The sequence below is a fragment of the Athene cunicularia genome (assembly GCF_003259725.1).
Source record: "Athene cunicularia isolate RWA chromosome 2 unlocalized genomic scaffold, athCun1 chr2_part1, whole genome shotgun sequence".
NCBI lineage: Eukaryota > Metazoa > Chordata > Aves > Strigiformes > Strigidae > Athene > Athene cunicularia.
In genome coordinates this window covers 76,972,088-76,989,593 of record NW_020799095.1, presented here as the reverse complement: position 1 = coordinate 76,989,593, position 17,506 = coordinate 76,972,088, and the positions used below count along the sequence as shown (strand labels likewise).

The 17,506-nt window shown below is 35.5% G+C and overlaps 1 protein-coding gene across 3 annotated transcripts in view; it reads right to left on the bottom strand.

Annotated features, from left to right (window-relative positions):
• SEMA5A (semaphorin 5A) overlaps nt 1–17,506 on the bottom strand; it is a 341,520-nt gene that overhangs the window by 98,740 nt on the left and 225,274 nt on the right. For all 3 annotated transcript variants that reach the window (XM_026842316.1, XM_026842312.1, XM_026842315.1), the window contains exon 12: nt 5,129–5,336. In XM_026842316.1, the coding sequence (XP_026698117.1) occupies nt 5,129–5,336 (208 nt within the window). The remainder of the gene's footprint in view (nt 1–5,128; nt 5,337–17,506) is intronic.

Below are 17,506 nucleotides of genomic sequence, written 5' to 3'. Positions count from 1 at the left end.
CAGAAGTGTGTTTCTCTGATTTAAACTGGCATAAGGCTTGCATATTTTGAAATAAGAAAATCTACCTGGATATCCAAAAATAACTATTCTAGAATGATTACTTCAAAACAGCAATTTCAATTCCATGTGTTGGCAAGCTCTTCTGGACACATTAGCACCTAGTAATAGTTCAGACCACATTACTCATTGTTAACTTGTATAATATTAGTATGTAGGAATAATTATTCCACTATGTAATGACAGCGAGTGTTTTACTGCCAGGAAAACAGGTTTGTACTAAGTGTAGGAATACTTCTGAAGAAGCAACATCTATAGCTAAGGCAAAATAAAGGAATGCAACAGTGGCTGAAATACTTGATCCAATAATCTTACTGAATTTCTAGAAATGAAACAAAGCATAACCAAATTTGCAATAATTATTTTCTTCTGTTAGTTAATCCGGTATCCTTTTCTGTACTGTGCTGCTACAGTTAACTTCTGTGTATGTACAAATTGCTTAGCTGATGGTTAATAAAGAAGTGGAAAAATAAAAATGATGGAGTGCAGAGAGAGAAAAGTTATGGTTACAGTAGAATAGCTATGATAGCAAAACAATCTTGTGGCCCAATAATGTTTTAAACATATAAAGTAAAAAACAATATTAAAAAAAAAAATTTCCAGAAGTTGGGTTTTTTTTACACCAGAGAAGTATTTGTACAGCTTTTAGCAAATGGCAGTATTTGTTTACTTAGACATAATGTCATAGTAAGATTAGTTTTAAAGCTTTCTAAGTGCGTGAAACCTATCTTCCATCAGAAATACCAATTCTTGACCTTTGCTTGGTAAGATTTTGCAGAACCCTGGGCTGATAAAACTTTTTATTGCCCCTACTTTCAGAACTGATGCACTGAAAATTCCATTGCAAATTATAACACAGACAAATTTGCCTCAGAGAAATCACTGCCATCCAAGGTTGCTTTTGAAGGCTACAGCTGCCAATAAAAGCAAGCTGACTGGTTCTTTTTTTCAGAGAATAAAGTCTTTATCCCCCTGCTACAGATCTTATTCCTTATTTCAAATGCATAGAGCCTTCAAAGTAAATAGCAAACACTGCAACCTTAGAGAGTTTAATAGTTATCTTCTCATAATCACCATTCTATTTATCTCACATTACAGTTATTAGCAGATACAAATAATTCAGTTGTGCGCTATGCTTGGCCTACTCAATTCTGAAGTACAGAGAGATAGAGAATTCATAGTGAAAATAGCTCCAGTAGAGAATATTGCTGGTCTTACATAAAAATTGGATAAACATGTGAATTGCAATACCCAGGTGATAATAACCTGGTCACATCTTAAGGATTTTCCCCAAAAATAGTTCAGATAGCTGAACTAAGGTAACTGCTCTGCTGCTTTCTCTTGGAGAATGAAGATGCCAGGGCTTTTTGGAAAGTCGTAAGAACTCACACGTCTCTATTTTTCCCTAGCTGACTCCTGAAAACAGCAGGATTATGTTCAAAACTATTCAGCCATTGGCAGAAGCCTCTGGGGGACACCCCCACCCATGAAAACTGACGATCTAAATAACCAGCTAAGGCAACTCATAAACAGGAAGATTGTGACATACTGAAAGTGCTGAGAAACCGAAACTACAGGTGTGAGAACAGGCTCTGCCTATGGTATGGCCTGCTGAACCTAGAACACACACACACACACAAAAATCAATTTGAGCCTCAAAACGTAAAACAAGATTTTCAAGGGCCTTCAATAACAGCATTCATGGGTTGAAGACATGAGCTGGTATGGAACAGGACTATCCTGAATCAGAGGGAATGTCTGTCAAAGGCAACACCATGTCACAGAGGACTCTACCACAGGGAAGTGCTGGAGGAACACATCTACAAGGAAATACAATTAGCGAAATATGTACAGCATATCAGACTGATAAGTAAGGAGACATAATAAACTACAAATAAAAGCAATAACCACATACTTTAGAGTCTAGTACATGAAGATAAAACAAGAAATAATGAACTAAAAAGAAAAAAAATAGTCTCAAGAAAATTGTCTTGACATTGAGACATTAGCTTGTGGAACAGTCTGCTCAACAGAGAGACTGAAGATGCATTGTCTGAAAACTTTGAAATAAACCTAAACAAAAAGATTAGAAAATACTAGATGGTGAGCACTCTGCCATTGAGACAAAAAAGGAGAGCATATGAGCTAGTATGTCTTCAGCATTTTGACTTTTTTAAGGCTGTTATTCATACACAAGCATGTTCTATTTCTCAATAACTCTATAAAATAGGTATTAAAGACTACACATGCCCTTGATCTGGGGAAGAAACTAGTTATTACTGATGGAAGTTCAGAATACAGACTTGGTGCAGTTGTACAGCCCTAAGTATGGCAAATGTTAGTACATAAAATTAAAATAATCCAAAAAAGAACCACAATGTCCCAAGGCATTACCTCTGGTAAGGTTTACCCATTATTCTATTTACCCATTGTTACAGAAGTAATAGTTGGCAACATATAACAAAAGCACCCAGCAATGCAGTGACTGTTTCAGATGTTGCATTAATAGTGAAATTTATAGCCCCAAGTAAGGTACTTACACTCTCTTCACATGTAGAAAAACAAATATGCTTGAAATCCAGCATAAACTAGGAATAAAACTAACCAATCCAAAAATGATAAGTGAAACATTATGCCTGCATTTTCCAAATGACCTGAGTCCCTAATGATAGATGAGAATAAGATGCCTTATTTCATCTACATCACATCTGTAAATCCTCTGCTTTCTCAAAAAAACAGAGCTAGAATTGCTGGTACACTCTTTAATCAAGAAGAAAGAATGGATGGCAACCATTTTGATGTAATGGATATTTAATTATTACAAGAAAAGTCGTACAACTACAAAAGATATGACTGAAAAATCCCACAAGGAATAATTTTATCTCCTTTTAAGTAAGTCACTCCAGTGGAAGATGAGACTTCATATACCTCCGAGCAGAGGAATAAATTATCATTTGAGATGGATTTGAGTCATTTAACTACTGTTCTACTCAGTAAAATAGGAACAGCACCACTTTTTTTGTTGTTGTTGTTATTAAAAAAATAATAATAAAAAAAAGCTCTTAAAATCTAGTCAATTAGACCCCACTGCTTAAACAGGGAGAGGAATGCCTAGCTTGCAGCCATGCATGGGGTCTATGATTTGAGACAATAGTCTCATCCCACAAGGGCAGAAGGGCAGAAGCACACTGATGTGCCTCAGAAATTGTCCTGACAGAAACACAGGTACGAGGGACCTTGTGGGACCTCCACACAAGCACCAGCTAAGCAGGTGTTCTGGAAGTCTCATCTCTGGATTTTGGAGTTCACACCTCACTAACAACATAATAAGGCTCCAGCCTTTAAATGTCTGGAGTGCTGGCTTGGTGTAAATAAGGGACACCGATACTGTAAACTCTCTGTGTTTATGACTGCCATCATAAGTACATAGTCCTTAAGAAAACACAGGATATCAGCTCAATCTCCCTTTCTGAAATAAACACATCTGCTTATAGAAACATGTTCGATGTCTTTTGCAACCAGAATAGCATAATCATATCATATTCAAGAGAGAAGCATAACTATATGTCATTAGATTTTTTTCCTATACACACATGCATACATATACCACTCCAAATATATAAGTCCTTCACTTAACAAAAAGAAGGTAACAAAACAAAAAGGGCTGTAGGACCACCATACAACCTGTTTCAACTTGCTAAACTAAAGAAAGATGAAATCTGATCTTATCTTGGTCCATAAACCAACAAAAAACTTGAGGCAGAGAATTGCCTATATGTATTTTTTCCTTAAAGCTTTGTAGGCCTTCCAATAGGACTTTGAGTGTCCTATCACTTCTGTTTTAGTAGCAAATGTCTAAAATATGTACAGAAGAGAACATAAACTATGCTACATAAGAGAGCATAAACAAAAAGGGCTGGTAAAGAACTGTAATAAGGAGAATACTGCCCTTCCCTTGTCTACTCCAGTTATCCAGGGCACAGCTTTTCCCTCAGTCTTGTTCTCAACCCAGTAGCCTTTCACTGGCCTCCTGCATGGCTCCAACCTCCACATAGGGCCAGGTCCCTCAGAAAAGTCCTTCCGCTGTCTCCAAGCCACAGCTCTACACCTGTGTCCTGTGGCCACCTCCCTGCTGTGACCACACGTGTGGTCCCTCTGACAGCCAGAAAAGTCTCCATCTGCAGATGGTCACTGCCTTTCATGGGAAGTATGATCTCTCTGCCTGCTGCACAAGTAATGTCTCTGTGATCCTGAGTGTAGCAGCCAAGCGAGGCAACTGGCACCCTTTCTTCCTCCTTTAACAGACCAGCTTTCCAAAGGAGCATAAATTAAACAAGCTGAAAGCAAGGCAAGCTAAAAAAACCCAAATGCCTCTGTCACAGTTCTCAAAAAGCTCATCACACTAGTTCAGATTCTAACTCGTAAAATAGAACAATTGTATTGAATCACTGGAACCATATTTCTATCAAAGGGAAAAATTCAACTAATTAGATGAAATTAACAATCTCTAATAGCATATGTTTCACAACCCAGAAATAATTCTAGATAACCTATAGAAAAATTCTATGCTGAACTTTAAATTCCTTAATTACCATACTATGGTAGTTCAGGAATTCAGACAGTTATACAGTCTAAAATCAAGTGATAATTTGTAAATTATTTTCCTTGTTTCACTGAACAACTGTTAGCTGCACAAAACTTTCACCTAGTCGAATATTTACATTTATTATGGTTTCCCAGTCCAGTGCGAGTCTTAATTATCAGTTCATTCAATACAGTTTTCTTTCTGAACCCACAGAGATACTGTTTACTCAGTTATAATACAATAAATTGTATTATAACTGAGTAAACCCCACAATTGCAGCTATACTGCACATTATCAGATACCTGTTTCCTACATAAACCATTTTTTACTGTTTCATTTCACAATTCAGAATCTGCATAATGACACTTAATTATCAATATAATTTCTTGAGAGTATGATTTAGTCCTAACAAGTCAGTATAAGAAATTAGAGACACTTCTGATAAAAAGTATACACAGAAAGTGTATACTTGCTCATTCTTCATACCTGTATGTTTTGTAAAAGAGACATCTCTTCAGGGGGACCTTAATCACGTGTTCTTGAAGGCCCACAAAAAGGACACTCTGGCTGTGCAGAATCTGAAGGCTCCTGATGGGCTCTTGCTGACTTTTTGGCAGGAGTTCAATTTCCTCAAGCAGGCAGCTGCTTGAAGTCTGGTTCATTGGGGCAAGTACTTTCTTAATAGTGCCATAGTCTGCAAAGGCAAGAGGAAAACGAGTTAATAAAAATCATACTAACAATTGTACCTACTTGGTGTCATTCAGCGAACAAACCTTCATCCCATGCTGGATGTTTTCACTGAAGCCTCAGAATGTGGGAGTACTTTGATGGAGTTTTCTAAACTGCTTATAGTACAGTGAAAAGAACTTGAAAACAGCCATTAAAGTTTTCTATGTGTTGTAATACGGTAAAAAATAATTTTATTAGTGCAGAACGGATTTCACAGCAGTAGCCACTAGAAAACAAGCTTTCAAAGTCTGGCTATTGTAATTGCACATTCACAGCAAGGATTAGCGATTTCAGTTTACTAGATTGTACTACACTTCACTATGTTTAAAGCAATTTAAAAAGCAATGAAGTTCATAATTTCCCCAGTCTGTTTTCAAATTCTCTGTTAAAATGTGTGGGGTTTAGATATGCATCACATTCGTTTAATAAAGTACACAGATACAAATATCTTCAGGTCTTAATTGAGTCTAGGTGAATATAACACAAGCCTGTTGCCCTTCTTACTTATGTGGGTTTTGACCTTTGAAATATCTTTTAGCATTTGCTCTTCACTTCTATTCTTATTGTGATTTTTAAGCAGACAGTTAAACATCACAAACCAGTGTCAGATGACTGATGAGATTTCTGATTCACTCATGCAAAGTTTTTAAATAATTTAAAAATATCAAAGAACATTTGTTCTGAACATAAAGGACCACATTCTCACACTGATAAATATTTTAGGTAACTGTCTGACCAAAATTGCATTATGCAATCTTCTATGTGCCAGCCATAGTAAATGCTAAAGATTCAAAACTACAAACACATACTGAGATCAGCTATTACTCATGTGAAGTCTCAAAAGACTGTAACAGCTCTTGTGAGTCGGTAACAACTGCAAGACAAATGTTTGGGATGCTCTGTTCTGCAGCCCAGTAAATATGGTTTTGCTATCACAGGCACAGGGTCAGAGTCTTGGTGGAGAGCTGGCAATGCAGGGTTTCAGCATGGGTCTGGCAGTGTTTTGGCAGGAGCTGATTTTAGCTGTGGCAGCATTCACCTGGTAGCCACATGCCTGTGGCCTCACTGTGCTGGCTTCACTCTGGGAGCACGTGGGGCAGGCGGCTGGCACCCCTACATAGTCACTGCGGGACAAACAGGCCCTCTGGGGTAATGGGGCTGGGGGAGGGCAGCATACAGTTCCCAAACTTTGTCTTTGGAAGTGGTGAGGAACAGCAAATAATCATCCTTAAGAATATAGAAAAAAGTAGCCTCAAGCAGACTCAAAAACTGAAGAGGAGGTGAAGAACCCATGACACTAATTACTGTTAAAGTCTTCTCCCCCTTTCTGAGGAAGACTGAATAGTCAGTCTTAAGACCTGGAGAAATACTGAAAGGGGGACCATAGCATCAAATAACAGGGGGAGTTAGTAGGAAGTTTATGTATAAGATTTTAACCATACTATTAACAAAAATTTGAATAATTAGATACTATGGACTTAATTTTATTAGACAGTCAAAACTAATTAGATGAACCATAAATGCTTAGCTCAGCATACAAAGTGTATTCCCATTTGTTCATAATAAGATTTTGAGTGTAACAGATCATGTTTGCATGTTAAAGTCTTCTGACTGACCTCTCAATTCTTAATATAATCACTTCATATAACTGTTTAGATTTTCCTCCTTTCTTGGAATAAACAAGCTTGTCAAGATTTACTGTATGTAAGAGTACTAAAAAAAACCCCTTTCATTAAATGACGGTTTTAATCTTCATTAAAATTTAACCTTTTTGATATTAAAAAATATTAATTTATCTTTTTTTTTTTTTTTCCCAAACATCCTAAACTAGAGTTATATTAAAAAAATAATTAAACCTTTGCCAAGAGTCAGTTTTGTCTCAGAATTAAGCGATAACCAGCTCAACTGAAGAAAACAACAAGCAGTGTTTCCACTGGTGATTGCTGGATGCAAAATCTCAACTATAATTACATTGAGTTTCAAGGTCAAAATATGGTCTGAGAAGTGCCCAGAAAAACATCGGTGGCTGTGTTAGTTAGTCACTGACTGAAAAAAAAAAAAAAGATTTTTTTGAGCACAGAAGTTGGAAAAATATACTAACGGGAAGAAAAGAAGCAGTGAGATCATTTTACAGACATAAATGAATTGGTATCACTTTATAGATCAGTTAGCACAACTCTGTATCACTTGTCTAACTGGCAGCCAACAGATTCAGTATGATTCATGATGCATTGCATTTGGCTTGCCATCTTTATCCTGCATGAGACAAAAATCAGGTACACATTCAGCACGTGCTTTTTGTTCAGACTAATATTTCTTCCTGCCACTGTGCCAGGTCTGGCATCTACAGAGTGAGACACTTGCTGTCACCTCCCGCAAGATAAGAGAAGAAAAAAGACATGGCTGCAGGCCCCATTCCCCCATGCCTACATACACATTTAATTTAGAAGTGCAACTTTGAACAAGAGAATATTCTGTGTCTCTTTTTTCCTCAGTAAATTTGTTTATTGTAGAGGGCAGCATTACAATTTTTTTTATGTTCAGGTCTATGAGGTGGAAAATATGGTTACAGCAGCATACTACCTTAGAATGAAATAAAATATTCTCACTTTGAGAACTGCAGCACTAATGCCTTCCCCAGGACAGCTGTTACTGCTCTTGTTTTTCCTTCTTATCTTGGCATACAGTCTCCGTTCCTCTCATTTCCTTTGCTTTCTTTCAGCATCTTCCAAACCATTTCCTTCCCATTTGTTGTCTAAGAGGATTAGCATTTATACAGAAATGTCGAAAGTCATAAATGACTGGGCTTTAAGTGAAGAAGCAGTGCCGGAGATCCAACAGATTATCAGAAAGAAACACTACACAGCAGCAATGTGGGTCATATACAAGTTCAGTACAAAGGAATAAAATGTTCTTAGATCTACCTCTGCCTCAGTAAACTGTCTTACTTCTGACCTTCTAGAACTTACCTTCTCTCCTTTAAATTCCTCCCACCTATGACACTGATTTTGCATGGACCATCTGGGAGCCCAACTAGAGTGAGGATCTGTTCTTATTCTACAAATTTGAGACAGATTAGCAGCTATGTTCATCAGGCTATAGTACATACCATGGGCAGCTACCAACCCCCTCAAACTATACTAGCATGTAATACTGGCTAAACCAGGCTTCCTTACAGTGGAAAATCATAGCCATTGCATCAGTAGTTTTAAAAGACAGGTACTTTGCTTCAGTGTTTTCAATTCTGCTACAGTGTGTGCAACATTATGCATCCAGACTCCAGCAAAGATTGCAGATTTCCTAAAGAACTTGCAAAGGTCCCATCCTCAAAAGTGTTGTCTCCAGCCATTTTCACACCACAGTTGTAAAGCAAAACAAAGAGAGAAGCACGGAAAGAAATAAGTCTTGAATACAGCTCTGGGGCATGGAGGTTTTCAGACCTGTCAAAATCTTTCAAGTGAATATTTACTTTATAATCTAACTGTCCACTTCTGCCAAGAAATAGCTAAGAAGAATAGTAAACACAGACCTTCCTAATGGATGTAACTTTATTGCCATGGACACAAGGTAAATTTCAGTTTCATCACAAATGTCAAGGCTGAGACCAACAGCTATTCAAGAATTTGAATGAATGGCATCTTTACATTCTGAGCATAAGCAAGACATGCTGGAATAGATCCAGACACCTGACAGCCTAAGGATGACGGAGTATATACAGTAGTAAAAGATAACAACACTAGCCAAAATGAGTAAATAATGTGCTTTGTTAATTTGTATCACAATACCTTTAAAGAGACCTGCAGAACCAACAACTGAACATTAGAAATCAAATTACTGTGAATTAAGATGAAGAAGAAAGAAAAATTCTAGTTTAAATATTACTATGTAATGCATATGAAACTACAAAGAACTGAATGGAAAACCTGAGATGGAGTTGTAGAGAACAAGCTTAGAGGCAACAGTCTGTAATGGACAAAATGATAATGGGACAAAATCAAAGGATGATCTCTCAACTGAAAAGTAAAGTTTACAATGCAAACGGTATAAAGCATAGCCAGAAATGGAGAACACTGCAAGAGTGTGGCTGAAATCATTCTAACATCTATGGTGACACCTGCAAAGGAAAACAGAAAATGAGCACACAAAACAAATGGCGGTTCAACAAACTAATAAAGCTGCAATTTCTTGAGTTTCCTAACAGAAATAAGAACAGTCAAAGAAGCCGCAGCAACTTCTTGCTATGATGTTTAAAAAATATTATTGCATTCTTCAAGCAGAAACATCTGTAACAAATCATCCAAAACAAGGCAGTATCAAGGTAAGTTCATTTCACTTCATTAAAACAAGGGAGAAAACTTCTACCCATTCCTTTTTGAGAGGGAAACACTTTCAGTCTTAACTCTTGCCATATTTGACAGTGAAACAAAACCTGATTTAATCTTCATTTCATTGTAGTTCAGAGTAGTGCCTTGGAAAAAGAGCTGGTCTCCAGAAAGCAATTGAACCAGCACCAGAACACAGAATCCAAGTCAACATTTTTCAGTATCATCTTTCAGTGATGTTGCAAAAAAGTTATTGGTGCCTTCTAAACTACGTGAGTTGCTAGCAAAAGAAACTTGTCATAGTCTCAGATATATCCTCAGGCCAGTTGTACACCTTTATTTATGACTTTACAAGTATCCCTACACTTTCTGAGCACAACAAGGTTCCTTTACAGATCTGAAAATTGCCTTGTACATATCAAGAAAAACTCAAGGAACAGCAAAATCCACTGCAAATTATAAACTAACAACAGTCAATGTAAATATGGGCCTTTTTCAATTTCCCCACACTACAGTTTAGAAAAGTAAGATGACTTAAGTAGACAAAAGAATGTGGTCAATACAGAGGAAAGGGGCAGTCAATGCAAGACACAAAATGGAAGCTAAAGCTATATTTGGTGTTTCAAGTGACATTTGTAATTGAACAAGGTACCACCTATGCAAAAAATATACTATGTATATTATAATATGTGAAAACAGACTCAATGACACCCTTAACTTGTCAACATAATAATCGGGGGGGTTTTGTATTACAGGAAAATTTAAAATTAATAGATGAATATTTGGAAGAATTCATTTTAAAGTGTAGTTGAAATGGATACAAATTACATATTTTTACAAGGAGTGTAATTTGAAGTAGACTTTGGAAAATTATATTCATTAACTATTTTGATTTTGTCCATTATGCACTGGTTTTGCATATTATTTGTTGTACAAAAATTGCTTTTCCAGTGGGAAAATAAAAGCATTCAGATAGTACTACGACTGCTGAAAATAAAGAAAAAAAATCTCTTAATGTTAAATTTCTTGTAAATATTATCCATATGTGTATATAAGCAGTGCTTACATTCATCATATAACATTTGTATTAAACACCATAGAAACAGAAAAAATAGGGTGTCAGGGTTGTCTTCAAGGTAGAGGTGTTTCAGAAGAATAAAATGAAATAACAAACATAAAATTGATGTACAGAATGTATAATAGTACAAAATCAAGGAAAGTGCAAGATGACTGATAAACATCCTGTCACTGCCAAAAAAATAAATCATCAGTATTTGCTTTCCTACACCACACTGAAAGCCCTACCACAAAGCGGAACGTGCATTTGCTTAAAAGCAGAAAATTATTCCGATGACAGAAAGTATTAGGTTGCTTAAGGGCTTAAGTGTGGTCAACACAGAAGAGACACTGGAGTCTACAAAACATCAAAAAAGATGCATAAGGTACACAGAATATGAAAGGAATGGAAACATGCTCTTCTTTGCCCTTCCTAAAAATAACTTTAAAATTAGTTAAATCATCAGTAGAAAATGGATAATTAAGGCCTCTGCTATAATCTGCTTTCCCATAGAGGGGTAGGGTACAATTTGGTTTACAGCAAGGGCATATTTAAAATATAAGATGGTATAACCATTCTCTGTAACTTAATTTATCTTTTACCTCCAGGTTTCCGAGATATGTATTTATACTTGATTTGCAGGAATAGGTTTTTAATCATGCTACAGCCCAAAGGACAAGTGAAAGACCGAGCTTGAACATTTCTGCTTTAAAACTAAAATATAGTATGGGTAAATATAGTATTTCTAAAATGAAACAGATGAAACCAAAAATAATATAGTTTGATTTTAAAATTCCCACCTTTATTTAGAGAGATTTATTTTAAATATTTTTATATTTTTAAATGTATATTCATTACTTCTTTAGAAAAAAAGCGAACCACAAAATGAATATTCTGATGCTTCATCAAGGAATACATTTAAATTTTTTTTTTAAATATATTTTTATTTTCAGAGCTGGTTTACATGTTCATAGTTTGTCTCTCTATGGAAATTAAACCACTGTTTGAACAATCTGGTCAGTGTGCCAGTTAATTAGTTCTTTTTTTTTAATCTGGTCAGTGTGCCAGTTAATTCGTTCTTTTTTCTACATCACAGTGTAATAAAATATATATGATGGGATTTTTCTACAAGTTTCAGTCAAAAATGAGGGTAAAAATCTGAACATGTTCTGTTTTGCTGCCTTAATAGAGAATAAAAACTGTGATAAGCTTATGGAGAATTTCAACAATAAACTACTGTGATTGCCTTGCTATTAGAACTCATCATCATTATGATGATAACAAGACAATGGTGGATATTAACAGAAATACAGATATAAAGCACATTTATTAGATCAAAGGAAATTATGTAACTGTATAAGAAAGTTTCTATAAAATATTGTAGCTGGAAATACAAAAATAATTTTGTTGCATTTCCACAAGAAATGTTGTAAATTTTTCCGCCCTGTTAATACAGAGACTTATTTTTAAACACTAAATAGGCTAAATGAAATGTTGGTTATCCTCTGTACCATCACTTACAGGAAATAGAAAAGCTTAAGCTCTCCCTTACTCAGCTATCTTAGTCTTTCTTACTCCATTGTAGGACACTGTTGGAGAAAAAAATATGCAAGCAACCTGGAAAACTCACAAAGCATTGCTCATGGATATTTAAATTAAATTTCAGTAAAGTAACTGAAGCTACAGTAATCTATGTGACAAACTTTGTGCTATAAAAGCTAGTATTAATATCACTGAAAAATCTCAACAAAAATAAATACTAATTGGTTTCTGTCATCTCCAGAAAATATACACAAACCACCACGAATTTAGACTGCCCTAACTGAAATTCTTAGATTACCTAGTTATTTTTTATAGTTGCAAGACTGCAAAACACTGAAAATCTACATAATCTACCAAATGAGCTGCATTTTTAGGTGAATCATTACAGCACCATCAATGTGTCTAAAGAAATTAGACTTTATAGGTAGAACAAGAGATGTTTGATCTAAAAAAAAACCCCTATGTTCTGGGGCTTGAGAAATTTTGCAACTTGTTTATGCAAGACCTTAGCCCAAAACAGTGACTATGTTTGGTCTTAGAGTTTTTTGGCCCCATGTGAAGTAAATACTAAATTAGGTCCTTTTCTAGTTCTAGGTCTACTCCAGAAAGGAAAACAGGAGTGTTAGTTTTTTTATGATCCTACATTTTAAAACAAGTCATTCTCTCTCCTTGCCCAGTTTCAAAGGGCTTTGGATTTCAGATGTCTATTGATTTATGCTGTTACTAGAGAGAGACAATAATCTAAGAATCCTTGGCCATATAAAAGCACAGAATTTTACAGCTTAAAAGCTTTTAGGAAAGTCCAAGAACAAATACGGTCATCATTGGTCTCCTGTTATGTTTAGTAGAAAGATGTTAAAAAATTTAGCAGGGAAGCAAAGACTCCCAAATTTAAGGAAAAGCAAAGTAACCTCCACAACTAATCAATCAAAATTTTATGCTTCTTATCAAACTATACATTTCATTATAATCTTACAATTAGCATTCAGTTTTCTGGAGTCTTGACAGTAAGTATAGAAGTGCTAAAAAGGTATATGTATCATTTTAATATACCTTAGTAAAAGCTAACTTTAAATTATCTACAGTTATACAACATAATGCTTAGCATATTAACAGTTTCAAAGCACAGAATAGTTGTTAAATATCACATTTGGGAAATAGGAAAGGTTTGGCTTTTTCTCTGAAAAGACACTTGTAAGCAGCAGAAGAAAAATGTAGAAAAACCTTACATTAAAATACAATTCTCTGTATAAGACCACTAGTATTCTTGCAACCTGGCTTTGCTTTGGTTTTCAATTCTTGCATGTAACAAAGGCATTTTTGAAAAACAGTCTATAAAATGAAGGCATGCACAATAGTTTAGATTTATCTGCCTTAACTTTGTCTCTGACTCCTTGTTCTCTCTTTTCTATTACATTTCAAGTAAATATTGATATGCTTCCTTACAATATTGAAAAATAAGTTGAATTAAAACTGAAATGAGATACATTGTTGATAACACCTGTCAACAAACTAAAATCAAACTAAATCACCCCCTTTTCTAGGCTTGTTAGGTTGAAGCTCATACACACTAGTGGCAAATTTTTACCCTCCCTAGACCTAAACCAGATATTTCTTCCTGCCTGACAAAAGAAACAAACTAATTTGAACAAATTAAAATGTATATATTTTTCATAAATCATGCTCATTGGCACACCATTATTTACAACTTCTATTTTCAATCTTGTAGGCGATTCTTACCTTGCCAAAACATCTGGGTGAGAGTCTGTTTTAGAAGAGATTAATCTATCCACAGTAGTTCATGCACTCAACTTAGAAGTAACATGTATCTTTAGATTACTTATAAGCAAAAGTTATAGCAGCTACAGTTCCTTAAATGGCTATAGTCGATAAAAACCCACTTATTAACATTTCAATCTCTGGTACGTTACTTTTATCTCTGTGACATAAAGCAAAGCATTATCTATTTTATGACTTTATGAACTGGTATCTTTTAATGATCTTTTATTTGAAATCTCAATTATTTTTCACTGGCAAAAGTTTTAATAAACAGCTCTTATGAATCAATTTGGAGACTTGTGAGATCTGGTTTCAACTGACAGCCTTCTCTCTCTTAAGGCTTCATTTGTGAAACTGGTATTTAGAACAGTAATACCATATAAAGTGGAAAGAATTTAAACTTGAAACTTTGTTTTTTGTAAAACTGTTTTATGTAACTATATCTTACTATAGATACTTTAACAGGTATCTTTCCTTAGTGAAGATTTAAAACTTCTGTTATGCTGTTTTCTTGCACACTGACTTGATTTGCTGACAAATTCAAAACCAGTAACAGGCAGTTACCTTATTTTCTCTCCATGTATAAGAGACAGCTGAACTAAAGACAGAAAAGTCATTAATGTGATTTTTCTTATGTGATTTTACACCCTGCAAGCAATAGGTGCCTTCCATGTCTTCAGGGAATTTCAGGGAATTTACTGCTTAATTAAAAAAGGCACTGGAAAAACATTTTAATAGTCCTTGCAGCAGGGAGCAAGACATCATCTCTCTAGCTGAATTCTCTACCTACTTGACTTGTGAGCTGTTGTGCTCCTGCATCTGCAGGCCAGATGAACTGTGTGCTCTGCATGAAGATTGAAACAGTGAGTGGATCTGGGAGGGCTCCTCCCCATCCATGCTAGCACCTTCTCTCCTGGATCAAGCATTCAATAAGGAAGTGAAAGAGATGGCTTTGAACCCCAGAGTCCAAGAGGAATTAAACCTCAGCTCTACATACCCCATATGAGTGTTGCAACCATCCAGATCACTGTAACAACAGACTGACCTTTCTCTCTTGTGCTGCTGTGCTCACTGCAGAGGATAATTCCATGGAAACATATCAGATTTGCTCAAGGTATGGCTACTTGATCATGTCCCCATATCAAGTATTACCATTTATATCTCCTTCAGAAAGTTATATTAAAATGTGAGAATGCAAACACATAACAATAATTTAGAAAATAACCTTGGTTTAAGAAATGCTGTTCAAGCAGAGGGGATATGCTTAAAACTACATCATAAAATCTTTCTATGAGGCTTTAATGAGTTGGGAACAGAAAGCTGTTTCTCAGCACTTGGCTAACAGGTGACTGACAAGAATTTCACTTTTGACTCTAATACCTCACACTCCTCCTTTTTTTCTTCCTCTTGGAGGTATCAGGAAATCTCAAGTATGCAATACAGGTCAAGGCATGATTCATAACAACATCAAGCACAACGTCCTTGATCTTATAAAGCAATCATCTCATTTTGAATTTGTATTTAATTTACCCAAGCTGTGTCTATAAAGTTTCTGAGTAATCAACAGTATTTACAAGGATCATGACAAATGAAGTCAGCATCCTCAAAGCAGGCCAGTCTAACATTTTTTGTCTTGCATCTGACTGAACTTGACATGTAAAAATACACATTCTTCCAGTTTAGAAAACAAATGCACTTCAACAATGTCAGATTCAAAATGAAATAGAATATCAAGACTATGTTGGTGCATCAAACCTACAGCCCAAACCAAAATGTGCATATTTATTGTCTTTGATCATAGTTACTGTATTTGAATAAAATGGATCCTGCCAATAATGCACATTAACCTGAGAGTATGTGCTATGAGACTACCTTTACCAAGAGGCCCAAAAGATGTCTTCAGGCATCTCAAATATTATGATCCACTAGATATGAATTCCCATTTTAAATCAGCAAATTATCATAAGAAATAATTAAGTAAGGATTGCTTAGGGTTGTACTTAATGTTGTACTTAAGATGAGCTAACTAGTTTGTACTTCCAGACATAAATTAGGACAAAATAAGCTGCAGTTCAGATACAGGTAGTTGAGAAAAGTGTGACTGGCAACACTCTTTTATTCCCAAATATGAAAAAAACTTTTCCTAAAGACAGTTTGGTGATAACTAAACAGATCCAATATCAAGAGCTACATGTGAATAACACCTATTCTAGAGAATGCCTATTTGGCAATATATTGTAAATACAGCCGCTCTCATTGGCAACATCTAGCATTTAGTGTACTAAATATCACTCATACACACACAAAGCTTGAAGCCCTGAGGCAAAGAAGACACAAGAATTCTTATGGTACTGAATGTGAAACATTACCCCTATCAAAAGCTGCATAATTTTGATACTCTGGGTTCTGAAAAGAGAAAGAAATAAAACTATAATGTTGCTACTGTGTAAGACAATTCACAATGAAAAAAACACACAAAAAAGTCTGTATTAATTTCCCAGAAACTTATCAGGAAAGGAAAACATTCCTATTTTGGAGAGACCTTCTAAAATGTTTAATCAGTAGTTAGGACTGGACTTCTCAGATAGTGGAGATGAGCACCTCTAAAGAAATGTACACCCTCTAACTAGAGTAGTAGAGTAGATAATAAACATAGATATTAATCACAAGATTAAATGGTTCTTATGATTTAAGGCTTGCTATCTGACAAAGAACAGCAGTGAATAATGCCACACTGTACACAAAGGATAAAATTACTATCGAATACAGGCCCTGGATCCCTGCCAGTGTCCCAAAGTTAAGATGTATTAACTCTGATTGGATCTGACCAGACAGGGAGTGCTTACTGCTCCTATTATTTTTTATTGCCTTCCTTTGTGCCACCACAATAATAAATACCTTGTACTACCTAACACACACTTTGAATATGATAGTGTTTTCCCACTGAATAAATTTTCCAGTGCTCAGATCAAAGAAGTACTTACATGCACAAGTGGAGAAAACTACTTCTCAGATAATAACCCACTATAAACTTTGTCTGATTTCTTAACTATGTGGCTATTTTCATTGGAAGTGTCAGAAATAAAACTGACTGCTCTACAGATCCAGAAGCATCACAAACTTGCTGACCAGAATGTTTCAGGGACTACCCTCCACTCAAACTCATTTGCAGTTTGTATAGTATATGTCCCTATGCCCCTGTCCTTAGATGACCAAATCCAGTACATATATCCAGTACAAATCCAGTATGATGTGAATAGAACTTCATCTTTTGTTCAGAATACAGAAGGAAAAGAATGATGCTGATTTCTTTCTAATCTACAGTAAATTAGGAAGTAAACAGACAAGACAGAAGAAAAATTGGGATTCGAGACATGAACCTAAAAACCTCTCACCAGAAGATGTTAATCTCATTACCTAGGATATTAAAGCAGT